Below are 27,696 nucleotides of genomic sequence, written 5' to 3'. Positions count from 1 at the left end.
CTATAATTTGAACATATTACCTTAATCTGTTTAACTATTATCTTAAATAAAGTTCAACTGACCTTGCTCCCATATTGACTAACTAAATTAATAATTATTGTAGGGTATTGTTTATTACACTGATGTTGTTTAACAAACTCTAGCACTTATTGTTTATTACACTTACCTAATGTATTTTGTACTTCTAGGCATCAGTTGTGATACCTGTATTTCAACACTATTCTACTTAATTGGTATATTGGACTCTAACCTGCTGTACTGGCTAGGATGTATTCTATGAGTAAATGACAAAGCACTTTTGTAAGTCACTCTGGATTAGAGCATCTGCTAAATGCCGTAAATGTAAATGTAAATGTAAATGTAATTATTTAATGCTCTATTTCTGTGTGGGTCACTCAGTAAAGATGAAAGTATTCTCAAATTAAAGTTGATAAACTAATCATTCTTTAATTTCACAACCAAATGTACAACCGAAATAACAAAAGTGTCATTGTCCACGTATTCATTGACTGCACCATACACTATTACAGAAACAGGCTTCTGGTATAACAGACTGTGATATTCTAGCTGTAAATCCTCTCCCAATAAGCCAAAGAGCTGTGCATAATGATATTTATGGGAGGTAATCGTTCCTTACACTGCAGTCCAATCAAAACTAGGAGTACTGGAAATTTGACAGCTTCTCTGGGCCAGAGCAAGCTTGTGAGAAAAGTGGGGGGGGGGGGTGGGAGCACAAGAGGGGGGACGGAAAAATAGAAGTGCCAAGATAAGATGCCAGAATGGGGGTGATTATTTAAGTGGTGTCATGTTTATAGCACATACTGACCACAGTGTGGTTGAACTTGTTTTGATTGGGGGGAGGAGTTGGGAACCTCATAAAGACCCAGGGGAGAAGTGAGATCGGAAGGACCAAAATAGTTGACCTGCTTGTCCTGCTCACCGTAAACCCAAGGACTCGGAGCTGTTTCCTTTTCCATTGTCTCATCCATGCACCAGCGTCCTGACAGTGTACCACTCCAGTCATGAGTAAACAGGCCACTCTGGCCACCTGCATCGCCAAGATGTACGAGGGGGCAAAACTGGACAATGCCAGGGCTGCATCAGAGAGACCAAAGAAGGTCAGTCCGAAGCTTCTGGGCACCGTGGAGGAAAAGCTGAGCCTCCTGGAGGGCAGGGTGGACCAGGTGGTGAGCATGCAGACAGCCATGTTCCAGAAGCTGGATTCGGTGTGTCAGGGATTGGGTGCTTTGGATCAAAGCCTGGCACAACTCAGACAGGATGTGTTAGGACAGCATACTGTAAAATCTACTCATGAAGACACAGGACAGGGACGAGATGACCCAGCAGTGTGCACAGAGGTTCGAGCCCTGTGCAGTGAGATGGTTACGCTGCTGAAGAGTCAGCAGCGAGAAGGTCAGCTGCAGAGCAAGGAGCTGGAGCACACTGACAACTCCGTGTCCAGGCTGGAGAAAGCATTTGGGCACATGGAAGACACCTTTCGCAGCTCCAAAATCATGGAATTCATTCTTAGTGGCATGGTGCTGTGGAAGAAGCAAGGCCTTCTAGATGTGGTGGAGGAGGAAGAGGTCAGTGAATTTCTGGTCATATGGTGACTTTGTGTGGCTTACACATTGTGTAATATTAATGCTTGAGTTATTGTGGTTGACAACCCCCTTTCCAAAACTGAGGGTAATGCTGCGTAATACTGGTTTGTGGTCTGAGCTGTTTGACTGTCAGTGCCTTTTAGAAGGAAATTACATGTGATATATTTGAAAAAAAGTTTTCAAAAAGATTAGGTTTTTTTTTATTCATTCTTCAGTATAATAGACATTCTAGCATATTCAGTTTTTAATCGGACTTCTGAACTTTGAGTTTAAAGTCTTGTGGCCAAATTAACATGGCTCATTGGTTGCTGTTCTGAGTGCAGAGAGGCTGGATAGGCCCATCTGGTGATACGCTGTTTGGTGTGCTGAATGACTACATTATTACAGCTGTACCTAAGTTTGTCCAACTCTTATGTAACCAAATCAAATCAAACTCAGGTCTGTGTGATATATGGTAATCTGGTGTAGGGTTTATTACATATGCTTAGATGCTTACTCTAGACAGCTCTAGTATGGTGTATGTAATGGTGCAAAAAAAATAAATAAATAAAATAAAAAATACAATAATTTGCTACCCCCAAACAAAAGCAAAGCTAATGCTTTCACATGAGCATGAATATAGCAATAATGTGACACAACAAAAAACACAGTAGTGCTGATCTGAGACCAGGTTTGTGGTTGCTGGTTAGATAGATGAGGACTGTATTTGGGTAAAGGAAAGGTAGACCTGGGTCAGTTTTAGAAAGATGACCACTTTCTTCATCCTGAAGGGATTTTAGAGAAGTAAAAAATGTGTGAGTATTAAAGTCCCTCTCCATGGGCAGATCTGATTACTGCTGGCCTTTTGGTTGAGCAGATAGAAGTGGTAAACAGGGATGCCTCACTTTGATCGCCCAATCTTTTCAAACTGCATTGTTAAATGGAGTGTGTGACAAGCCAGACCCTAAGCAGTATAAACACTCAGTAGAAAATAAAACTTATTCTGCAAAAATGTGAATGGAATCATTTAGCAAAACATAATTGCCAAATGTGACTTGGATCTTTGTGACACCATGTAATTTTCAGTTCTCAGAGATGACTAAAAGGCTCTGTTCAGTCTGATCCAGGCATTTCAAAAGGCTTGCAAGGAGTCAGCCACAATGACAAATTACTACCTTGATTTTTATTTATTTATTTAGCTTCTAAAACCAGCTGTTCCACATTTCCCTGCAGATTTGAACACTGGGTTTAACATTTTTGCACCCACATGACAACCACTCATGTTTGCCTCAACCACTTTTATTAAAGGATCAATAAGTCATTTTTACCACCAAATAGTAGCAAACAATACTTATGAAAGTGACACTTGTTTATTATGTTTACATTTTTTTCTATAAAGCTCAGCATACATGAGATTAAGAAACAAATTGCTTTGTAGAACCAATATATACCAAATAGAGCAGGTCACCCACAGGCGTCCATGTTTGAAATAGATTCAGTATAGAATCTGTGAAACAGGCCACTTCGTGTCAGTATAATAGTGTGTGTGTGTATAACAATCTACACTATAACAATCTATACTCTGTACTTTGCATAAGTCTTATGCCACCATTAGATTTGTTGTTTTTAACAATTCTATAATTGTCACAGTTGGCTGGTCATCCAGAAGGAAGGACTTGCCCACTCCTGCTAGGGATCGCACTACATACCAGCCTCGTTCCTGATCTCCTGCCTACTAATCACCTTCACCTGTCCCTTGTTTTCTCTCTATACTTAAACCCACAGTTCCCTAGAGAAAGCGTTGCACATTAATAGAATGCCAGACTACTCACCTCCACCCTGTACGTCGCAACGCAGAGTGTTGGAACAAGTAGTGCCTTATATTTATTGTGGTTTTGTCACAATAAAGAGATAAAGAGCACCTTGGCTCGATCTTGCCTCTGTGCCGCCTGTGTCACAATAGTGATCATATATAATTATTAAGATACAAACAAAAAATACGGTAAATATGTAAACAAAAAAACAATTTCTGAACAAAATTATGTCTACAAGCATATGTCAGGATTTAGTGTGACCTCCCTTGGCACTAAGCACTTCCTGAACTCCTGGGGAGACTGTCCTGAATTTTTGGAAGTCATCTTCTGGTGTCTTATACCAGACTCCTCTCAGCACTTCCCAGAGTTCTTTAGATTCAGGCTTTTCCTGCTATTGCTCAAGTGTAAGGGGAGCTCACACTAAAAACTGTAGACTAGAAGCTGTTTATTCTGGGTTTTTTTAATTTTTTTATTAATACTGCATACAAATTTCCTAGTTGTATCCTAATAAAAGGCTGAGAAATAATTATATATGGTCATTACTAATGCTAAAAGAACAACTCTTGTACTCTTCTAGTACTTTTACACAGTACTATCTCTCTTTCTTTCTCTCTCTCTCTATGTATATATGTATATATTTGTTCACCATTATTTAATGTTCTGCATTTTGTTTACCATTATTTAAGATCAGGAATACTGCCACATACTCTGCAGGTCATACAGATGTAACCGTGATACATCTGTTGGTCCTTTGTCAGATAAACTGCTCAGACGAATGCACAGGAAAGGGCAAAGCTGTCTGGTGCCATAAAGGAACTCAAACTCCAGGGGAGATAAATGATGAAGCCACTGCAGGTAGGACCTCAGTGCCTCTGTCAATGTTCTCAGAGGCATATGCTGCTTTTGTAGAAATAGTTATGTGCCAAAAATATGCGTAATAGGCAGGGCAGTTTTGGATGGCTACAAGCAATTTAAGTGATGAAATGAAGATGTCTGTGCTGGGGCTTGCTGGGTTCTTCAGTGATGTAGCTGCAGTCTGTAGTTGCCAGGTGTTCACGTGAATAAAATCGCCTATGCTCTCACTGGGTTGAAAGAATAGAGTAGATTGTCTCCTTGTCAAGACAGAGTAATGTGCTACCTTCTTCCATGGTCAAGTAGACAGAACTGAGCAGCTGGTGCTCTCCTCCACCGAGCTGCCCTATGATCTCGCGTGGGCAGCAAACAGAATAGATGTGAAATGATCACAGGCGGTTGGAGGAATGAGCAAGCCATTAACTCCGGGATTGGACATGATCGTGTGACATGGGAGACCCACAGCAGGAAAAATTGGCTACAACTGGTGTTGGCAGAAGAAAAATACAGAAATGTGTAAATGTGCTCAGTGCTTACTTGTGAACTGCTATACGTAGCCTTGTACAATAGCATATTTTGATTTTGTCACATGATTGTTTCCCTGAACCATAGCCAATCTAATGGACAGATGACTATGAAACTGCTTAGAGAGAGAAGGAAGCATGAGCTCCACTGCTACTGAAATACTAATAAGTGTTGCCAGTTTTGGCTTTAAACTTGTTGGATGCTACCATGCATGCCAGGTATCAAAGCAGCTTTCATAGGTAGCAGCACCTCTGTGGTTTAGGTACTTGGCTAGTAAGCAGAAGGTGGCCAGTTCAAGCCCTACCCCTGTCAATTTGCCACTGTTTGGATCTTGAGCAGGACCCTTAACCCTCCATTGTTCAAATTTTATTCAGTCATAATTGTAAGTTTTTTGGGGGGTAAAAGTGTCAGCTAATTGTCATAAATGTAAATAAACTCGGTTAATTGAGTGCCACGATTCTTCCAGTGTGTTCCTGACCTCCAGGCTTCCTTTCTTCTCCCAGTGCTGTTGGAGCATCAGGAAGAGATAATCACATGTTCTGCCCCAGGCCACCTCACCCTAGCTGGGCCAGGAGAGGCCATGCGACCCCCTGGCGTAGGCGACGTAGCTGCAGGCAAATCCCAGCGCAGAGTTAAGGAAGTGACACTTAAGAGCAGAGAGCCCGGACAAGCTCAGGCTTTCGATCCCCAGAGTCAGCACGAGCCCAAGATGACCCAATTTCAGGAAGTGCCGCCATCAGTGATCATCACCATGACAACCGCTTCCCAGCCAGAGAGGTGTGTCTAAATCTTCTGGTTAAAAGCAGTCCTGTGGAACTGTTCACAAGTCCAAGTTCTACTGCTGTGATGAATTTCCGCTCCCCTATTTCCTCAAACATGCTCAATTCAACTCATCACTTATTGATCAGTTCAACTCATCATTTACTGATCAGTTCCTTCATGTTGAAAGTCAAGCTCGTTTAGATTGGGGATGTCATATACCTCCCTGATTATATTTAGAAGCTGTACATTTACATGTACATGTACATTTACAACAATACCACTGCTGCTTTTCTCTATGAAATTATTAATTACACTGTATTACAGTTTGTGGCATATCCAGCACAAAGTGTCTTCATTTAAAAGTGCTCTGTCTTTTTGAACTAGCTGCATTTTGCCCTCTCTAATCTTTTTTAGAAATGTAGCAGTGTACTAATCACAGGATAAAAGGCCAGGCAGTAGGTGAACACAAGCCATGTGATACTGAACACAGTGAATGACATTAAGAGCAGATAATCACCCTACATAGCCTCCTGTTGCTTTCCCTCTCTGACTGTACAATTCCTAGTCTTCAAATAAATGGGGATACTTTAATAACATAGCAGCTGATATCTGCAAGACACACTCATATGCCCCAATAACCCCTCTCACAAGACTAGCAACAAATGCAATTCATATGTAAAATTAGAGCCATCATACATCTGAGAACTGAGATGTAATTTACATCTTTCAAATAATCCTGATTATTATTGTAAATCATCCCGTCACTGAGGGGTCACACTCTTACAACTCAAGCAAGAACCAGAATTAACATATTCTTACACATCGTTAGGACATCGCCATGTGATGACCACTTCATGTGAACATATAACCTTATAGATTAAACCTCAAAACTCTTTTCATGTTTGAAATGAAAGGATTTCAAGAGACACGGTGCTCTCAGTGTGATTGCTAGAGCAATGTATTTATTGTTATATTACAGAAATCTTAGTTGATGCAGAACAACAAAGGATGGTTCTGTCCCACAGATAACAGGTTAAGTCATTTGTAATGCCAGAACCTCTCCTGATAAAGCAGGTAGAGCATGGTGCTTGTACATCTAAGGTTGTGGGTTCAGTTCTCAGGGAGTCAAGTGTCATGCTCATGAAACATGTAGATTTAGTCAAGATATCTGCCAAATGTTAGTACCCTGTTGCTGTAGTAGAAAGGGTGTGCTTTGCTGGGCAGTTTGGAGAGACCTGCACTGTGGTCAGATGTGACAAGGTGGTTCAGATGTTTTTTAATGGTCGGTAAAGGTCGGGTGGTTTGAATCCTGGATGGGGCATTGACATCCTTTGCTGGCGTGCTGGATAACAGTAGGTGTTAATATGCATGCCTATTTGTCATTGTCCTGTAACAAGAAAGAAACCTCAGCAGAGTAAAGGTTGTTATGTGAAGTTATCTGTAGCTGGGATCAAATATACAGTGGAAAATTAACTCTCCAGGGGTTTGTTTGACCTGGCAGTAAAAAAGAACCTACCAGGAGTTAATATGATACTGTGATCTGTGACTCAGTTTATAACATTCAAATGATCCATGACACAGTTTATCACATTCTAATGATCAACGACCCAGTTTATCACATTCTAATGATCCATGACTCACAGTTTATTACATTCTAATGAACCATGACACTGTTTATCACATTATAATGATATATGATTCACAATTTGTCAAATTATAATGATCAACTACACTAAAGAGGCACTACAGAAGGAGCTGTTGTTTCTGTACACAGTTAATGTGCAGTATAAAAAATATGTGATAAGTACAATGTTGAATAATGATTACTGAAGTTCTTGTTAAACCATTGGTTTGGATGATGTGCTTCTGGCAAAACCAACACAGGGTGTCAGAGCACACAGAAGACCCTGGCGCCAGAGAACAACCATCTTCTGGTTCCTTAGAGTCACAGAAGCAGGACAGAGTAGAAGAACAAAGAAAGAAGATGGAGAGAGAAGATGAGATGGCAAGTCAAGAGTCTGGAGAGCATAGTCAAAGAGAGGTCCCCCAAGAAACATGGCTCTCTAAGCAGAACATGCCTTTCAAAAAGAACGTGGAGTCTGGCATGTGGCAGCAGGAGTCAGGTGCTCTGGCAACTTCACAGTCAAGAGGAACTAAGCAGGAGCCAGTATCCAGACTGGTTGCCCAGGAAACCAAGTCTGCTGACTTGGTTCTGGAAAAACATGTCTTGTTCCACAAAGACCCCGAGCCCTTCAGCGATGGTGGAACAGAGAGTCCAGCATTGTGCAATGGGACAAAGCCCAAAGCAGCAAGTCTGAGCAAAGGTTCCAGTTCACATCTTTTGATTATTGGTATGTAAAGATTTTAATCCATGCAACCAAACTATTTTCCTTTCTTCTTTTTTAATGACTGCATCTAGACGAGTTGGTAGATAGTAGTTATTATGGGAGCTATTGTATGCCTTGAAGCACATAATAAAGTAGGTAATTTCATGCAATCTCAGTTATTACTAGCAGTTGTAATTGCAATCACTGTAGCACTCTGACAAAGTTCCTGGCCTAATGTAAGAACTGTTCTGTGTCATGACCTGTTTACAGACTATTTCTCAAGGTACACCTTTTGCCAGTTGGTGCGTTGCCATCATTGGCAGGTTTTCCATTATGTCTTTTTTTCCTCCAGATGACTGCCCACCTCAACCTGCTCCATTTGAACACCGCATTGTCAGTGCCAAGCAGGTGCCCATAGAGTCCTACTATACAGTGCAGCCCACTGAGGTGCTGGGCGGGTGAGTTTACACCCGTCTCTCTCTCCCCAGCCTGGGTGAGTGCACACCCATCTTCCTCTCACCAGCCTGGGTGAGTTCACACCCGTCTTCCTCTCACCAGCCTGGGTGAGTTCACACCTGTCTCCCTCTTCCCGCCTGGGTGAGTTCACACCTGTCTCCCTCTCCCTTCCCTGAGTGAGTTCACACCCATCTCCCTAATGCTCAGAGCTGTATGTAGATAGCTGTCTGCAGGTAGTTTGTTCCAGCAGTCTGAATCTGAAATGACGTAATAACTATACAGAATGTCAGCTTGTATGTTAGTACCGTCGACGGTATATACAGCCTACGGTTAGTACAGATAACGTACAGGATGTCAGTATGTACATCTATATAGAATGAACCACATAGGAAACATAGTCCTTTTTTATATATAGCAACTAAAAATAATAAGACAGCCAGAACACAATATTTTCACTCATGAAGTTTTCTTCTGTTGAACAGATCAAGAACACTGCTCGCTATGTAGACATAGATGTGTGAAAGGAAACTATAAGAGAAGAATAAACCAGTATAAAGCCTATAGAGTTCTTTGGACAGATAGGACAAATTGATTTTCTCCCTATTTAGTCATCATTCCAATTCTCAACAATTAGCTAGCTAACCTTCCTGTCATGTGATAGCTACCAACATTGGTAACAGTAACCGCCCTGAAAGCACACGTACATTCATGTTTGGCTAGTGTTGCTGTGTTAGGGACAGTGTAATGCCATCCCTTCCACCCAGGGGGCAGCACTTATTTTGCTGTCTTGGACTACTGCCTGCAGATGGCTCTAGTATCATCGGGGCTTGAACCAGGAAACTCAATGATAGGCAAATACTTTATTGATGATGTGCCAGTGAAAGGTAGGATAAATGAGGACAGAAACATCTTAACTGCATAGGTCCATGTCTCTTGTTTGTCATGTCTCTTGAGTGTAATGTTTTTGACTGGCTGAGTTAAACAGTTGTCCAGAACCCTTCTCAGTATACATTTCCCTTAAGACAAACATTATTGTATGTCTCTTTTGACAAGAGTATTTGCTAAACGCTGTAAGACTGAAACCAAACCCACCAAGACACGACCAGGACTGTTACAGGCCTAGAGAATTGTCACTGGGAGAGATACCCATCCTCTGCTGCTGCCCTTGGGTTGAAGACTTTAAACAGTAATTATCTGTAAAAGTTTTGCAAACTATGTCCCATAAGTTATAGTCCTCTCAAATAGGGTGTCTGTGTATAAAACTTCTGATATGATTTATCCAAAACAGATGTAAAAACCTAATTAAAGTTGGCATTCTGTTGTTTAACTGGATAGACATTGTTTTATTTTAAATACATTACACTGGAGAACAGAAACAAATCTGTCATTGACTAATTAATTAGACACAGCACTGTGTCTGTCACTGACTTTACCAATCACTGAGCTATATGTTGTAAATAATGCCATCCATGACTAAGGTAAAACTGGTTTAGGAGCTGTAGGTAAAGTATAGGTACAAGTAAATGTATAGTCAGGTATAGATATGGTATAGTAAAGTATATGTATAATAAAGTATAGGTATAAATAAATGTATAGTAAAGTATAGGTGTATGTATATGTATAGTAAAGTATAAGTAAATGTATAGTAACATACATGTATATGTATAGTAAAGTTTTGTAATCCTGGTGTCATCAGTTTATTTCTCTTAAGGTCATATACAATAGTGTAATCCATTTGTCAAAAGCCTTCCAGCCCCCCGTGTGATAAGGACTCAGCTGTTAATTATAGTTTAATGCCATCAAGACACTTTCAGCTTGGCATTTGCCTAGTTGCGTCCTCTCACTATTGCAATGCCGATAAGGACTGGCAGCCGAGACGTAACTTACCACAACATCCAGGGGCAGATGTTGGCATTGGTAGAGGACAAGAATGGTAGGTGGAGGGGTGTTGGTGATAATGTGTGGGTGGAGCAGATAGCATGTACTACTGAGGCTGAAAAATTCATCCCCACTGCCCTACTACATAAGCCTCAAATAAGCACCCGCTTGTTCTTGTCTTGTCATGGGCAGTTTATTTTGGGCAGGTGTTAAGCAGGTCTGTTTGCATGGGTTTTATTCTGTGTTAGCCACAGGCACTCTGCCCTACGCTGCGAGAAATCAACTCACAGGGAGCTTTCAACTAAAAATACAGACTGATATAGTTCATTATCACTCCATACAGTCGATATAAACTGATATTGTGTCAGACAGAGAGAGACATACATTCTTAAGCACACAAACTGTGTTTGTAAGGTGTGTGTTAAGTCCTGTGTGTTTTTCTATGGTGTTCCTGCAGGGGGCGTTTTGGCCAGGTTCATAAATGTGCTGAACTATCTTCAGGTATTACTCTGGCTGCCAAGATCATAAAAGTGAAAGGGATGAAAGAAAGGGTGAGTAAAGAACAGCTCAAATGCCATGATCACAAACCCTGCTCTGCTCCCAGCCAAAGTTACCATGCTCTCTCTCACTCTCTTTAATGGTAGCTTTTATGTCGCTACTGTCTCTTGCTTCAGATCCTGCTTTTGCTCTCATTCTTTGTATTTGCCTGTTGGTCTGCCTATCTCTTGCTTGTTTCTCTCCCTCTCTTCTTGTTTCTACCTCTCTCTCATTTTCTTTGTTTGCCTGCCCACCTCTCTGTATGCCTTTATTTCTTTCTGCTTCTCTTTTCTCTCCCCATTCTCTCTCTATTTTCTCTTCTCTCTCTTTCCTTCTGCTCCTTCTGTCCCTTGTTCTGTTCCTGTGAACAGATTTATGATTTGTGATGAGTCATGAGAACTTACACTACTACAAACACAGATAATCGCCTGCACCGAATGGAATGCTTTCATTGTCTTATGGCCTAATGGTAAACAAGATTCATGCACTCAAGCACAAAAACCTACAGCAAGATTCTCATACATACAAACATATGTGCTCACATATACACCTAAGTGCACACACACACACACACACACACACACACACACGCACACACTTTTAATGGGTATGTTTACATTTTCTGATACCGGCGTCTTCAACTTTCAATATATGACTGAATGACATCTAATGCTCCCCAAGCCTATATTGCTGTCTGTGCTGTCACGGACCACAGCAGATCAACACCATTGCCTGACCTCCAATCAAGCATTAGAATAATTAGGCTTGGTAGCTTCCCAGATGGTTCCAGACAAAAAGCAGGGGCACATGGATGACATATCAAAAGCGCTCTCTTTCACACGTTCGCCCTGCCCATGTCTTACACGCTGCCCACGGGTACATGGCTCTTTCATGCTGGCAGCACACGGAGAATAAGGCAAGTCCACTAAAGCGGCACAGGCAGGCAAGATCCCTGCATCTGATAACTGAAAAGATTTCTGGGGTAATTTTTAGAGGATAGCAAGCCACAGAAGCTGATTGTGGCAGTTACAGGGCTTACTTGACTGTCAGCCTTGAGCTAAACTGTGACTATTGCTTCTTATTGTCACAATCTGTGACACCAGGGCTGCTTTTAGTGATTCACCCCAGGTTAGGGTTAGGGCTAGGATTCACTCTGGTCTGAATAAGTGCAAATTAGAATTGTTAATTCTGTCTTCATGCTTTCCTCATTCTTTCAAGAATGTTTACTTGAAAATGTGTTTGTGAAAATGCAGCTCTTAAATCAGACTACCTCAGTAATAAGATTTAGGCATTTAAGGACATCAAAGATCATAGCCTACAATGTGATGATTAATTTCCTTTGGTGTTCATTTGTTGACTCTTCTGCCCTCCTATTCTCTCTCTTTCTCTCTTTCTTATCCCTTTCTTTTTCTCTCCCCACCCTTCCAGGAAGAGGTAAAGAATGAGATTGGGATCATGAACCAGATAAATCACGTCAACCTCATTCAGCTGTATGATGCATTTGAGTCTCGAACGAACCTTGTTCTCATAATGGAGTAGTAAGTACAACAGTCCTCCCTAAAGTAGCAAACTAGGGAGAGAAGACAAGGAAAAGGATAAAAAACATTATTACATTGCCTATGTGGGCTAGGGAATTAGAAATACAGCCTAGTTTTACTGTCGTTCAGACAGCACAGTCATGTATACCTTAGTTCATTAGTCTTTGATACTGGATCTGGCGATATCCATTAGAGCCTCATTTGCAAGACAAATTCCCTTTCACTTGCTGTTTTCAGCAGCTCACTTCTCTCCCGTTGCTAGCGGGAACTAGACACGCCCACACATACTACTTCACATCAGAGTGAGGCTGCCTCATCTTATCTGCAGTTTACCAGACAGGAGAACACACATTTGCCTATGACTCTTTATGCTGATTTGTCAGTAATGCATTAAAAGATTAGCTCTACTCCATAAAGACGGGTCCCTTGCATCATCCTGCAAGGTGGAGGTGATTCTGGCTGTATGTGACAAAAACACGCAGCATTTCAAATACGCAGCTCGGTCTGATGCAGATACTCCCCGCCATTGTTGTGTGTTTCCGTAGTGTGGAGGGTGGTGAGCTATTCAACCGCATTGTCGACGAGCATTTCCAGCTGACGGAGCTGGATGCCATCGTGTTCATGCGGCAGATCTGTGAGGGGGTGCAGTATCTTCACCAGCAGTACATCCTTCATTTAGACTTGAAGGTGAAAAGATCTGCGAGAAGCTGTGCATAGCGCCTGGTGTCCCTGTAAAAACTGCACTAATGACTCAGTAATGGCCTGGCTGACAGGAACAGTCCAAGTCCTGCGAGTTTGTCAGTACAGGTTCAGAGAGATGTCGTATACTGCTGGTAAAAATGTGCAGAACAGAATGGCAGTGCGCACAGTTGAGTAAACCCTGTACTGTTAACACTACTCAGTGACCCCATAATGTATATTGCAAGGTATGACATGACGTTTTGAATACATGAGTTTTACAGTTCATGTTTGTAACTAAAGGCATCAGGTGCAATAATAACACAAACAAACGTTTATTTATTTTTACAACAGCCTGAAAACATACTGTGTGTTGGCAGCACTGGAAACCAGATCAAGATCATAGACTTTGGACTTGCTCGAAAGTAAGTGAGAAACCCTATTCTACAGTCCTCGTCATTTTCTGCTCACAAACACAGATGGCTAGAATTGCAGCTCAGGTGGCTTGTGATACTAAAGAGGGAGAAAAGCATCCCCAGTTGTCTGTAATTATACTCTCTATCAGTTCCCTCTTGTCTACATGAGAAACCAATTCACTGTGATTCATCGCACCAACATGGCGGTATCATCCTGCCCCCACACTACATTTAGTAACCATGACCACCAGTGCATCTCCATCTACATGACTGGTCACAGAAAAGACTGACATGAAGAGAGCATGTGTAAGATGTTTGGGTTTTTCCAAGCTCGTGGAGAACAGTTCAGCTGTAAGATGCACATTGTGTTTGTCTGTAGCTCTGAGTCACTGGCCCTGTTGCTTTATGTTCCTCTTAGAAATGTGCTAAAATTCACACACAATGTGCTTCTCTTCACAGCATTGTGTGTATACTGCAAAATGGCTTTGAAAAATGGATTCCATAATACATTATGCAGAATGCTGATGATAAGCTACTGAGGCTATCTGTATGAAAACATACACAGTGCAAAAGCACAACATGCACATTGTGCTTTTTGGTGTGTCAGTGCAGTGGGATTGGGTTCGAGTTCTGATGTCTAACTTCCACTCTTTGTCGTGACCTCCAGGTATCGGCCCAGAGAGAAGCTGAAGGTGAACTTTGGGACACCTGAGTTCTTGGCACCGGAAGTGGTCAACTATGACTTTGTGTCATTTCCTACAGACATGTGGAGTGTTGGTGTCATCACGTACATGCTGTAGGTTTACATTTGGAGAGGTTGCATTAAATTGATAATATCTCACCTTACAGCTCAAAATGGTAGTGTTTAAGCCTAAAGCTGACCTTTACTTTAAAATATGCAATATATGTTTCATAAAGGTCATTCCAAGTAATCTGTGCAATGAAAGTGAGTCAGAACCCATAGAAACATACCTGAGAATGTCATTGCTTCTAGGGGAAGAAATGTTTTGATGGCAGTATAAAGGCATGTCTCTCACTCCTAGAACTAAACAAAGCACCTGACTGCACTGAATTGGAAATTGCCGTGCTCTTTCTGACTTCTAATGTCAGAGAGATCAAAAAAGAAATGCAAATAGAAAGCCCCATAAAAGCTGGACATCAGAGAGTATGCTCAGGCTGAGAGCACTCAGTAATACCCCAGTGATAGAGCACCAGTCTCTGGCAGCAAGCTAAGAGGCTCAGAAAGCACAATGTCTACTCAACCCCAATCACAGAGCCAACAACAAAGTAAGCGATAGCTGAAACCTGTGTCTCCTGTCCTGCAAAACACACACGCACGCACACAAACATTACGTGTTTCCCTGCAGCAAATGTACTTTCCTTGCCCTTTCATATGTTACTTGATGCATCATCTAAATAACAAAGTCAAATTTATTTATATTGCACTATTTACAGCACATGTCACAAAGCAGCTTTAGAAATGTCTTGGTCCAGATCCCTAATGAACAAACCAAAGACGACAGTGGTGTGGAAAAACTCCCTGGGAGTATGGAAAAAGCATTGGGAGGACCAAGACTCAAGAGGGAATCCATCCTCCAATGGGCAGTCCAGCTACTAACCAGTCCATGATTTAGTACATTCTGTTTGATTCAAGTAACAACGTCAGTGTAGATGTGGGAGTCTCAGCTATTCCATTGGGTCTAGGGTGGAGTTTCAGCTATTCCAGTGGTTCTAGGGTGGAGTCTCAGCTATTCCAGAGTTTTGTTGCCGATGGGCAGCTCCAGTCCTGTGATGGAATCATCTTTGCTGTAGCAAGCAAATAAAACAGAAAGGTAAGACCTGTAAAGAAGAGTGCCAGATGAACAGTCCACATGCAGTAAATGTGTAGTTGAACTTTTTAGTCCTTGCTAGGACTCTGGCTGCTGCATTCTGTATAAGTTGGAGTACATTTAGTGACCTCTTAGAGCATCCAGTTAGAAGACCATTGCAGTAGTCCAATCTTGATGAGATAAAATCGCAGACCAGTTTCTCTGCATCTGATAAGGAAAGTAAATGTCACTTCACACAGTCCTCAGGCCTGAGAACCACTCGTCCCTCAAGTGTGATAATTTACGCTGTTCTACATAGGTGATGCCCTCATAATTAATATGTGTTGTTAGTAAACACAATTAACTTTGGCCCATATTTACTACACTAAATAGAATGATTTTACCCTGTTTTTAACACACTACACTAAAGAGGATGTAACGTGGAGCGATCACAAGGGGGACGCACACGCTGAGAAGAGCGAGATTTATTAAGGACAAATCCACAATCAGAGTTTTAGAAGAGCCCAGGGTCAGTGAGCCAACACGTAGTGTACAGCAATATATAAACAAACAAACAAAATCACACTATGACAAAAAAGAGATGCAGGCTATAACAAAAATGCAAGTAATGATAATAACCAACACTAAACACTAGCAAATACAAACAGGCAGAGAAAACATGAGGACACTAGTAGGTGCCAACCATGACAGCGGATATTTTTTTTCCTTTTTTTTTAACACACCTACACTAAAGAGGATGATTTTATCCTGTTGTTTAAACACAACTAAACTAAAGAGGATGGTTTTTATCATATTCTGTTTTCTTTTCTTGGTTCTTCTCCACCTGTTTTTGTCTTTTTTCTCCATTTTGTTTTATCCAAATGTTAGTGTATACACATGAATAGGCTACACACAGCACAAGCACATAACGTATAATGTGAACTTATATGCAGCATACCTTCCCTCCCCCAAAAAGTATAAAAAGTTAACAATATACAGTATTCCATTTTCAAGGCATTTTCAAAGCATATCAACACAATTACTTTTAAATTAGTTTCTGAAAACTGTTTGCCAACATATAGCAACATATCAGCATTTGTCACCAGGCTGGTACAAGGTTGTTTCTTCGGTTTTCCCAAACGGTTGTAAAACGGTTTTTAAAATTGACCAATCTTAATCACAGGATATTACATAAAAGTGCTCTTCCTGTGTGCTTTGTGTTTTCCAGTTTAAGTGGCCTGTCTCCATTTCTTGGCGAAACTGAAACAGAGACCATGAACCACATCCTCCGTGTTAACTGGGACTTTGATGCTGAGGCATTTGAGAATGTGTCAGAGGAAGCCAAAAATTTCATCTCCAGGCTGCTCCAGCCCGCCAAATGGTGCTTCTCTCTCTGTCCATCCACGTCCACAGCCTTGGATAACTCACATTAATCTCAGTATACTTTCTATACTGTTTGTAATGCAAGCCTTTCCATATTAACACATATTAACATTCTTCTTCTTGTTATGAAACAAACAGCGTAATTCCTCATCTTTACCATGTATCTCTCTCTACTGGATGAGAGGCACGCTGAACTGCCCTGACTGGCACACTGATGAGTGCTGACCTTGGAAAGCACATTGAAATCGGAAATTAACACCCCCCTAACCCCCCAACAAACATCCGGATGCATTTGCCAAAGGCCTGGGTTTAAATTAGCTGGGTATAACAGGCTGGGGCCTGGAACAGCAGCAGCTGGTGAATACAAGGGTGCTCTTTTGTAGCTGTGCCACGTGCGCCTGTGTGAGGCACGTGGCCTCTCCCACTGTTCAGCTGGCGTAAGACAATGGCAGACCAGCATGGCAGGGCTGCAGGGTGCTTGCTAATGAGCTGGTAATCTGTGACAGGGTACACTTAGTGACGAAACATGCACCCACACTCAACATTCTTCACTTTTCGCAATGGTGATAATGCTATCTGGTGACTAAACATGACCCCTTGTCTCACACACACACACACACACACACAGAGGACAACACAGCGTGAACATTAATTTAATACATGGTAATTATCCATGAAAGTTCTGCAATTTGTGTTTTTGTCTAAAAAAACATGTAAAATAAGACTAGAGTTTTCATTTTTTTCTGATTGCAATCTGATTGTCCAGTCTTTTTGTCTTTAGTCACTTTAGTCACAGTTTAAAACTATTTCAGCAAGCACCATTTCACCTAAGGAAACCTCAGACAACACACTGGAATTGAACCAAAAAGCCAGAGATCACTTCATGTTTTAAGAGCTCCACCATTCATGATATGATGAAGACTTATGGCAAGGGGACAGCTGTAGTCTTATAGAACACTCTTGCCCTTGTGCGTGAGTTAACCTTACCAATAGAGGATCACCACCCTGACACTCAATTATTTATGCTGAATTTGGAGAAGAGTTACAGTAAGTTGTCTGGTGAGACTGCTCCTCCCAAAAAAACAAAACAAAAAGCAGAGCAGGCCATGAGTAGAGTAGAGTGTACTTTAGTGATCAGAGTGTATTTTAGTTCATCCCCAGAACCAGAAGTGTAAATCCTGTTGTGGCCATCCATGTCACAGTCCAGAGTCCAGCAGACATGGTGGCTGCCTAAAAAGGCATTTTTGATTTTATAAAGATTTTGCCTTTTTAAAACAATTCTAGTCACTTAAATATGCAAAATTTGTATTTTAAACATGTTTGTAGCACATTCTTTTTTGTACGTTTTATTTGCCAGATTTGTGAGAGCTTTGTTTTAATGTGAGCAGAAATATCTTATTGCTATTTCTGCTCACACACAAACGCATGCACACAAACACATACACATAAACCCAAACACACAAACGCAAACACAAAAACAGGTACACAAAAACCCATACACACACAAACCTATACACGTAAACACATACACACAAACTCAAACACACAGACCCATACACACAAACACATGCACACAAGCTCAGGCACACACTTACACATTGGGGATGTGACATTGTTAAACCTGTATGTATGCTCTTTCCTAATGACCACTAATAGGATGTCCACACTGAGAAGCCTGGTGCTCCTTCCAAAATGCTGATTAAACAGGGCTGCCTCTTGAGTGACTTACCCTCTCTGATTATCATACTTTAATTGGTACCAGAAATGAGAACATTCTACTGGTGGAAGTGTAGTCTAGTTAACACCTCAATGTCATTTTTTATTCTTTCATTTACTTAATGACCTACTTGGCTGGCTGAATAAACATTAATAACATTAATAACCACTAATAACCCGTGTGTCTGGTGTCTATTATAGCAGTCGGCTGAGCGCGGCGGGTTGCATGAAGCACAGCTGGCTGAATAACCTGGAGGACAAAGCAAAGAGATGCAGAGTTCGTCTCAGGTCGCACCTGAAACTGCAGTGCTACCTAGCAGCTCAGCGGCAGTGGAAGGTACTTTTGTCATCACTTGATCACGTGCACCTATGCTTCAGCTGTATCAGATGCCACACATTTTACAGTCAGGAATAAGTTGCAGACCTAACCCACCACTCCTCACACCGCTAAAGTTGCTGTATCATTTTTATTGGTTCTGATCACAGGCAGGTGTTACCTACATTTACCTAGTAAATCTACTCAAATTGAAACCAGGTCGTCCATTCAAGATGCCACTGGAAATGACACATTGTGCACTAGTCATTAAAATTCCAAGTACACAGAACTAGCCTAGAGGTAGATTATAGGTTTAGAGTATATTAACCTATGTGTGTGTGGATATAGTGGGTATATATATCTACTAGTCAGTTGGCTTGAATATAGTTTCCTTTGATTACCAGGTCACAAATCAATTGTTTAACCTTATCAATCATTTAACCTAACCGGTTAACCTAATTGTTTTTCACAGAAACACTTCTATGCTGTTGCGGCAGCCAACAGACTAAAACTGTTCCAGCAGAGCAGGTCCATGAGCACTCCATGATTCTCATGTAAACACAGGACTGAGAGAGCAGAGTGGTGGTTCTTCTCCTCCACCTTCATATGACAGTCTCCATGAGGATCACAGGACAATGTGTGAGGATTACAGGACAATCACCAGGACACAAACTGAAAACAACCCCATTTGTGGAATGTGTGGAACTACTGTATATACTGCAGAGTGCGGAGACATGCTGAAGTTATTCTCCCTTCTGTGAAGGATTTTTTTTTTTTTCTTTTGGCTTTATTGCTTTGACTCAATATGCAGAATACCTCTGCCTCTCATGAGTCCCTGATGCAATAAATGCACATGGACTCTTTTGGAACCTGTAATTTTTATGTGAAATGTATTGAAGTAAATGGCACCCCCTGTATATTGGAACAGTAGCCAAAGGTAACTGCTTTCAAGTATTACCATCCAAAACAACTAGAATTTTCTCAAAACATGCCACGTGATGCATTCTGACTGAACAACAGGAAGTGAAATCAGCATTTCCAGGACACTTGTCCTTATGTTAACCACTGACTGATTTCATGAGTTTAAGGGAGACTTGCACATCAACAGTTAACAAGACACTATAGAAACAGTAATAAAACATACTTAAAAAGACCCACAACTTGACTGTTTAGTATTTAACAATTGAAAAACAGAGATTGCTTTATTTATTTCACAAAAGCAGAAATGCCATGGCTGAACATGGTTATTATACTAAGAATGACCAAGAATCCTGCTTTAAACATCATTACTTCAAACATGGAGCATGCTGCCTGACAGCAAAGTCAAAGTCATTTACCTGAACACGAGTCATTCAAAATATTTACCTTCCAGATTTACCCAATTGTTTTTGGGGTTTTTTTTCCAGTAAATGTCACTTCAGACCAACATGGCATAACATTGAGTAAGGTTTGGTGTCAGTATTATTAGTGTGATTACTGCTATCTATACATTTTGAGCACTGAAAACCTTTAACCCACTTTACACCATTACTCATTTATCATTAAGAATCTTACTAATAGTTGAGCTGTGATAGTAAAAAGTTCATGTTAATTACATGCATGGTTTTATCAGTGTGTGAAAACACCTGTAATAAAGCATTCTTGATGTACTGTTTACTTTTATTAAAACATGGAAACTAAATTGTGCTGTAGGCATTAATTCAAGCAGTTTTACACAAGACACCATCATAAGAAATGTAGGTGCCTGAAACTTTGAAGTGCACTGCGGTAATTAAGAACAGAATCCCTCACATTACCAACACGAGACACTTAATGCAAATGACAGCCATATGTAATGAAGGGCTTGATTAAAAGCACCTTACCCTGTAGTGTAGAATCACTTCAACCCTACATGAACAATACAATAATCAAGGTATTCAGGCCCACACTGTGGAAGTGTAGACAGTGCCAAGATAAACTACCAATTCATCCCCAACACATTAAAAGTAATTTCAATGAATGCAGATTAACCAGAGTATCTGTACATCTATACACAAAGGTTTGGCTCTCTCATACATTTTACCTGACCCCCAGAGTCAACAGTGCCACACAAAAACAAAACAAAAACACACACCACTTTAAGAAGGGGGTGGTGTGGGGGAAATAAAAACAAAGTCCATGTGCCTATGAAGTGGCTGCTTTTTTTTGGAGGGCATTCTCTAGAATTTTTCGCTTCCACTCTTCATAATTTTGTTTCTTTTCATCCTCAGACTCCTCCCCCCTTAGATGCTGCACCTTCTGTTGCTTAGGAGATTTCAGCAGCCAATCATCTGAGAGTAGAGACACAGTTCAAGATCACATGAGAGTCAGGGACAGAGCTCAATATACTGCCTTGTTGCAGTTAGGATAAAATCACAAAATACAACCAGACAACCCATGTCACAGAGATGATACAATTTAGCTTTCAGAGGTGTAGTGTCTCCTGACTTTTTAGTGAAGAACTTTCACCATCTATACAACAAATCTTTAATAACAGTACGTGTTCACACACCACCACAAACTGAGACTGGATTCATCTATACTGAGTTACGCAAATTCTCTTTAGATTTGGATGCAGCCTTAAATCACAATATGTATACAGGGTCTAAAACATTACATAAGCATCCATAGGCTAATATTAATTTCTTTGTACTACTTACAAATAATTGACAGAAATTCATCTAATGCCAGGATCAGACCACACGATTTGTGTAATTTGATTCTGGCATAATACACAAACTTTGTTCAGATTAACAGTGTCATTTTTCACCATCCTCCATTTCTTGCAGTGTCTCAGTGAGAGTCTTCTGTCTTTTCTGTGCTATTTTGACAAGTCCCTTCACAGAAGAGTTTTCACCTGCAAGAGGAGAGTTGGTATGAGTGGCGGCAGACGTAAATTTGTGTGTGTAAGGCTGTTTTTTCCATCTCATTTAAAAACCATCTGCTTATACATGTTCAGAACTTGCAGGTTTCATAAAACCTACCGTAATTTGCTTTGAAGCAAAGAATTATGGTCAAAATTAAATCATGGATATTATATAAAAAACTTTTTAAACAAAGGTCTCAAACCAGAAGGGTGAAAAACAACCCCTTTGAGAAGAGTCCACATGTTACCTTTAACAGAAAACAAGTAACATTTATCCTGCATCTATGCCTACCACAGCAGCAATAAAACATGACAAAGCAAAATCACTTTGATCTATAAAATTTCTAGAAAATGCATTTTAAGAATCAATTAGCATATTTTAGCTGTGTGGTCCTGACTAAGAGGACTGGACCTCATTAGGTTACTAGGAATGAACCTTTATTGCTTCACAAGACAGAATTCTTCAGGTTTACACTCACTGCAAATCTCCTGTCCAAAATTCAGAAGCTGAGAGCACAGCCTGTCAAAGATGGCCTTCTTTGTTCCAGAAGAGGATGCCAGCTTCTTGTCAACTCTGATTTTCATGCACCTTCAAAGTAAATGTCAGAACTGATGTCACTTTCCCCCCACCCTCCACAGTATTTGAACAAAATCACCCACACAGTGGCAAATACTGTAGCCTTCTTCAAAGACAAAAGTAAACCCCTAAAACACAGCTCAAAACTCAAATTACAGTACAACACTGCCCAGAAGTAACATCGTAAGCCTAAAATACCAGATAACCTAGTAAATACTAACCTAGATGACTTACAGGCACCATACATCTATTACAAGAATACATGCACTGTACGACAAACTTTTACATGGCCATAGAACTAAGAATAACTAAATACATTAAGAACTACAAGAACTAATTAAATGAATAGGAAAGGTGATAAGTTAATCAGAATTAATAGAAGAAGTCGCTTTTAAAATTTGCTTAAACCATTACATGATTCTTGATATGCTTTAGCATATCAAGCTACATTTATTTTCTGAAGTGCAAGAAAATGTAGCCGTCAGTCAACCTAATCAATGATCATGTTTTAGATTCATGATATTTTGAACCTTTAAGATAACAGGTGTTTAAAAATTGAATGTTCAGAACTGTCATGTGACCACAGAAATGGAATTGTGTCATTATGAATCACTGATAAATTACAGCTCACATCCCAATACAAGTCAATATTTGAACATTAATTTTAAGTTACCTAGAATAATCCAAGTATCCTGCCTATATAGATATTGTCTACAATATGTATTAGCTGAGAGCTCATCATGCATCACATCCAAAACAGAGAAAGCCATATACAGCACCAGTATGTATTTAGGACTCATGTTCCATAAGCAGGGCTCTCCTCCCAACAGTGCCATAGTCTTAGCATAGCCTATTATCACACCATATCAAGCCTTGTGATATAATCAGATTAGGGAAAATGCAGGAGAACCTACAGCACCCCAGGTGGCAGTTCTGATCTGTATAACCAGCACATCTAAAGGTTTAAACAATAGCTTGGAGAGGGTGAGTGGAATTGTGTACTGCAGGTCACGGTGTGTGACTCAACAATTGCCACCTGCACAGTAAATGAAAATATTTACTGGAGCCACTTTTTTCAAAGCTCTACTGCCAATAAATCCTTGCTGTCATTGCTCTTAAAGCATCAAACTAATATGTTGGAGAACACCTCTATATTTAGCCCAAGGGCAGTTTATGACCATATCGGTTAGCAAAACAAGATGCGTCTAGTCTCCAACAGACTCACTTGCAGGCCATAAACAGGGCAGCAGTGGTAAAGAGAGGGTTAGACAGGTCCAAGTCCTGCTGCTGGGCGGTAGGTAGACTGGACTCATACCTAACATGACAAAAACAAAAACATACATCATTTATATGTCCTGCAAGAAGCACATCCACCAGCCAGCACGCGCGCGCGCACACCATGAGAAACAGCTTGTAGACACAAAGCTAGAGACCATGTCCTATCTGCTGTCCTGTACAGTTTGCATTAGTCATTCTCAAGATTTATCAGTGGGAAGTTCCTGGACACAGAACCGCTACAGGTTAAAGATTTGGGTCTCACACTGTCCTCAACCTGCCAATAATTACAGGTAAAGTCTAAAACTTGTAGTGATGGCCCAGTTAAGGTACTCAGGTTAGAAAGGTGCTCAAATTTAAAAGGTTGCCAGTTCAAACCCCACCATTGCCGAGTTGGGCCGTGAGCAAAGCCCCTAACCCTCAATTGCTCAAGTTGTACTCAGCCATGATTCCAAGTTGCTTTGGATAAAAGCTTCAGATAAATACCATAAACATATAAACGTAAAACCTATTGTAACGCTACAGTACATAATGCAAATAGCAGCATTAAAAAGCTAGCATGGCAAGCTCATCTGTAAGGTTCCCATAGACTACAGTGCATAATTACAACAAAAAATCCAGTCAGTCCATCTGACAAAGCGTTTGACAAAAGCTGAAAATGTAAAGTGGATTTAAAAAAAAAAACACAAAAAAAACATAGGTGCATGTTAACACGTACTCTAAAAAGAGAACCATAACCTCATACAGAGGGCAATGACTATAGGCACAGCCTCTATACAACTATTAAAAAAAAAAATCGAGAAGAGCAATCGTAAAGATATAATCGTAGTCTTCGTTTAACATGTACACGCTTACCGCTGAAGGATCTGCGAGGCCATTTTGATTGCGTCCGTGCATCCATACTTCACAGCCAGGTCTCCGAGGCCCACACGCGACTGTAGGCCGAGCATGCATTCCAACGACTTCAGACTGCTTTGATAGATTTTCTTATTCAACCCAGAGAGTTTGATGGCGTACTCCTATTTAGTACAAAATAGCGACAAATTTAAAAGTTTAATTAATAATCTCGAGCACTGAAACGCATAATCGTACTGACGTCAGAAGTTGCACCTTGTCGAATGGAAATTTCATTGAAGCTGCTGCCAACTCGAGGCAAATAATTGCCTTGCTAGTGGCCGTTGCGTTACCGAGACCGGTACATTTAACTTGTGCCAGCCGCATGTACTCCTCTGCCTGGCTGCGATTGGGGATAAGAACACAAAGTTAACTGGTGTCCACATGCTTTTCATCTCACGCTACATCACTGCTTGAATACAAAACGACAAATGTAGCTAGGACGACTAGCACTGATAGCCCAGAAGTTCTCGTGTGCTGGAACAAAGCACAAAATACAAATCAGCATAGAACATTATACTCTTTCCCTAAAACTTCAGAAATAGATACAACGTTTACATACCTTAAAACTTTAACAGAACTTATACCCATTTTGGACGCAAGCTTACAAAATAACTCCTTGTCCATTGTCACTGTTTTGTGAAACGAACGTATTGCTAATGAACCGAAACAGCTGAGACTTTTCGCGGGAAATTTTACTTCTAAAGATACTTCCTCTTCTCTGATAGGTGAAGCCCGAGGGAGGGACGGGCTGATGACGACACTTCCTCTTCTCTGATAGGTGAAGCTCGAGCTGTTAACGTTATCTCTGAAGAAAACGAGTTTTATGTTTCCGTTTAATTATCTAGAACTTCAGAAAATGTTTTTTGCACACTTTTTATAGCATAATAAAATATATACTGTTTATACTGCACGTGTTGACACCGTTCATGGAGGGATTTTATATATATATATATATATATATATATATATATATATATATATATATATATATATATATATATATATATATATATATATATATATTTTGTTTCCCCATTTTTGACTCCAAATATTTCTAAAGATAACTATAAAATAACGTTAATATTAGACGAACTACATGCTTAGTGCACAAACGATTTTTTTTAAAAAGAAAAACATACATAAACGTCAGTATATCTATGATTTATACTCTAAGGTTACGTTAAATGGTTAGGCCAATCACCGCTAGGTCGTTTCTAGCAGTCACATGACAGAGCATTTTTAGGAGGGCATCTGGAGATTGCTGATACTTGATAATCATGGTAAGTAAGAGGAATATAATGCGCGTCTCCCCTCGGACCATAAGGCTTGTGTCTAATATTAAAGCTTCCCTGCTCGGTTAATAGCGGTAACTAAACCAAGCACCAGCCTCTCAAGCTCTGCTGTTTTGTTACGGGTCGGCGTTAGCTGAGGCCTGGAGGACGAGCTCGTCTGAAGTGCTCCAGATTTCTAGGCTACCTCAGTTTTTGCTTAATTCCTCACGCTTATCTTGAAGTGTTGGTCTTTGTATTTTTAAATCTACACGATTCACCAAGTGAATGTTAAATATTCCAAAGTTACTGTCTAGATTGATATGTTCTGTTGACTGCTCTGCTCACTTCTTGGGCTAAGCTTTGTAGCGTTTTAGCATTAGCTTTGTAACCAGCCCCACTGTCATTAGAGATCTAATGCATCTGTTTTGTCCAAAACGGAGAGTGAAACATGTTGGCTAAGTAGGTTATTTACCTTAATTTGACTTATATAAATCGATGTAACCCATTGCTAGTCACAGTGACTTGTGATACTAATGACAAGTGTAAGTGAGCTAGCTAGCTAATTTGCTTCCGCCTTGAGGCTAGCTAAGGTAGCTGTCATTTTTGTAATTGAATTCAGCAATTCTTACAGCCAGCTAGTTAGTGGGAGACGCATTAATCTAACCACCTTTTCCTAACCAGCAGGAATGATTGCTTTTAATTAAGTGTTTTTGTGGTTGGTCGTTAGGTATTGTAACGTGCGCTTGATTGGTGATAGCTATATTTGACACAGCTATGTTTGACACACACTGAACACACCTGCGTTTCTCAACCAGATAAAATACTGCTTTTAAAGTTGCATTCTTTCTCGAATGTCCAAAACCGGCTGTTTTTATATAATAAAATGTATTATAAATTAATATTCGTTTAATTTAATTGGTCTTCTGCTTGGTTTATAATATTGTGACATTCTTTTAAAACGAATTTCTAGGTGGTGTTGATGTTGCTCTTCGCAGTTAAATGAATTATGTGTAAATCTTTGTGATCCTCTCCACTGATCCGTTGTTGGGCTGTTCCGTAGCCTACCACGCAGCAGTCACCCCAGGATGAGCAGGAGAAACTCCTGGATGAGGCAGTCCAGGCTGTTAAAGTGCAGTCATTTCAAATGAAACGGTGTCTGGTATGTCCAGTAGCTTCCCGCCTACAGTCAAAATGTTGGCTTAATGTAACATAAAACTTTGTACACATCCATTTTATGTGCAACATTTAGGTTCCACCACAGGGGCAACATTTAGGTTTCACCACAATTAGGAATATGAGGCACATACGTATAGGATTACCCATTTACTCCTGGTCTTATGTAGTCTGAAAGCACAAGGTGTTTTGTTTAGCACGTGCATGTGTCATGTACTTTAGTTCTTTTAGAGAGCAGTGTTGCCTAACCACAAAACTGCAGAGCAAGTACAAATGGTGTCACATAATTCTAAACTTCAAAATGTTCATTGTTTTTAAATGTAAAGTAATTGGAATGTAATGCTAATGTATTGCTAAGACTGTGTAACCTTACTATTTAAAATTGAGAACTTCTAATCAGGAGGGCTAAGGAAATGCATTAGGATACTTTTTGAAACTTCCCAGTTTTTTTCTGTGAGCCATTTTTTAATCAAAGCCTCAAAGTTGCTTAGTTTTTTGTTTTTGATATACATTGGAATATTTCTCCATCCAGGACAAGAACAAGCTGATGGATGCACTGAAACATGCCTCGAACATGTTGGGGGAACTGCGGACTTCCATGCTTTCTCCTAAAAGCTACTATGAATTGTGTATGTGTATTTTTGTTGTTTGTTTGTTTTGCCGGAAGCAACTCACCCGAGTTGTCCAACAGGGATCGCCCCCCTGTAACGAGTTGCTTAAGGGTTAATGCCAGCACCCATCAGCTGGGATCAAACCCTTCACTTTGTCTTATGGCCAAGCCCCAGGCTGTTCAGCTTCCACCAACTACTGTAACCATGACGTTGGCATGCACGGCAATGGATGAAAGAGTGGTGTTTGGCAGTGAATATTCAAAATCCTGCCATATTTCTGAGCTCATATTTGAATCACAGCTGCACACATCACTGCTGAAAGAGTAAAGGATTTCCTCCCTTATTTTGCTCTAAATGAGTAAAGACCAGTTCTAAGCAGTATTTTGTTGTACTTCTGGAGATGCACATTGTCTGTAGAA

At 40.4% G+C, this 27,696-nt stretch overlaps 3 protein-coding genes across 6 annotated transcripts in view; 2 read left to right on the top strand and 1 right to left on the bottom strand.

Moving 5' to 3' along the window:
• The first annotated feature begins 873 nt into the window (after nt 1-873).
• mylk3 (myosin light chain kinase 3) lies at nt 874-19,412 on the top strand. Of its 3 annotated transcripts, XM_027028291.3 has the most exons (13): nt 876-1,586; nt 4,156-4,252; nt 5,278-5,551; nt 7,421-7,887; nt 8,216-8,321; nt 10,655-10,748; nt 12,163-12,272; nt 12,818-12,959; nt 13,305-13,375; nt 14,034-14,162; nt 16,403-16,555; nt 18,475-18,610; nt 19,062-19,412. In XM_027028291.3, exons 1-13 carry the CDS (start codon nt 1,023-1,025, stop codon nt 19,134-19,136), a joined length of 2,418 nt encoding a protein of 805 aa, XP_026884092.2. In that variant the 5' UTR covers nt 876-1,022; the 3' UTR covers nt 19,137-19,412. The 3 variants fall into 3 exon arrangements, 2 of the variants coding, with proteins under 2 accessions (XP_081562369.1, XP_026884092.2); XR_014119556.1 differs by lacking the exons at nt 18,475-18,610; nt 19,062-19,412 and adding an exon at nt 14,410-14,653 and having other exon boundaries at nt 874-1,586; nt 16,403-16,539; XM_081706243.1 differs by lacking the exon at nt 16,403-16,555 and having other exon boundaries at nt 875-1,586.
• Nucleotides 19,413-19,962: 550 nt separating this feature from the next.
• Nucleotides 19,963-24,920, bottom strand: orc6 (origin recognition complex, subunit 6). The gene is made up of 7 exons (XM_027028292.3): nt 24,782-24,920; nt 24,436-24,562; nt 24,181-24,344; nt 23,276-23,365; nt 21,953-22,062; nt 21,378-21,464; nt 19,963-20,898 (listed from the first exon to the last, which is right to left on the bottom strand). Exons 1-7 carry the CDS (start codon nt 24,844-24,846, stop codon nt 20,753-20,755), a joined length of 789 nt encoding a protein of 262 aa, XP_026884093.2. The 5' UTR covers nt 24,847-24,920; the 3' UTR covers nt 19,963-20,752.
• A 471-nt stretch (nt 24,921-25,391) lies between these two features.
• vps35 (VPS35 retromer complex component) overlaps nt 25,392-27,696 on the top strand; it is a 39,680-nt gene continuing 37,375 nt past the window's right edge. The window contains exons 1-3 of one of the 2 annotated variants that reach the window (XM_035520748.2): nt 25,392-25,502; nt 26,554-26,652; nt 27,199-27,295. In XM_035520748.2, coding sequence (XP_035376641.1) covers nt 25,500-25,502; nt 26,554-26,652; nt 27,199-27,295 — 199 coding nt within the window. In that variant the 5' untranslated portion in view covers nt 25,392-25,499. Of the gene's footprint in view, nt 25,503-25,579; nt 25,953-26,553; nt 26,653-27,198; nt 27,296-27,696 lie in introns of those variants that run through there. The other variant, XM_035520749.2, reaches the window with a different exon arrangement.

Source organism: Electrophorus electricus, chromosome 23 (assembly GCF_041902795.1).
Source record: "Electrophorus electricus isolate QZ-2024a chromosome 23, ASM4190279v1, whole genome shotgun sequence".
NCBI classification, from domain to species: domain Eukaryota; kingdom Metazoa; phylum Chordata; class Actinopteri; order Gymnotiformes; family Gymnotidae; genus Electrophorus; species Electrophorus electricus.
Note: the sequence above shows the minus strand (reverse complement) of the source record. Positions and strands in the feature narration are given on the sequence as shown.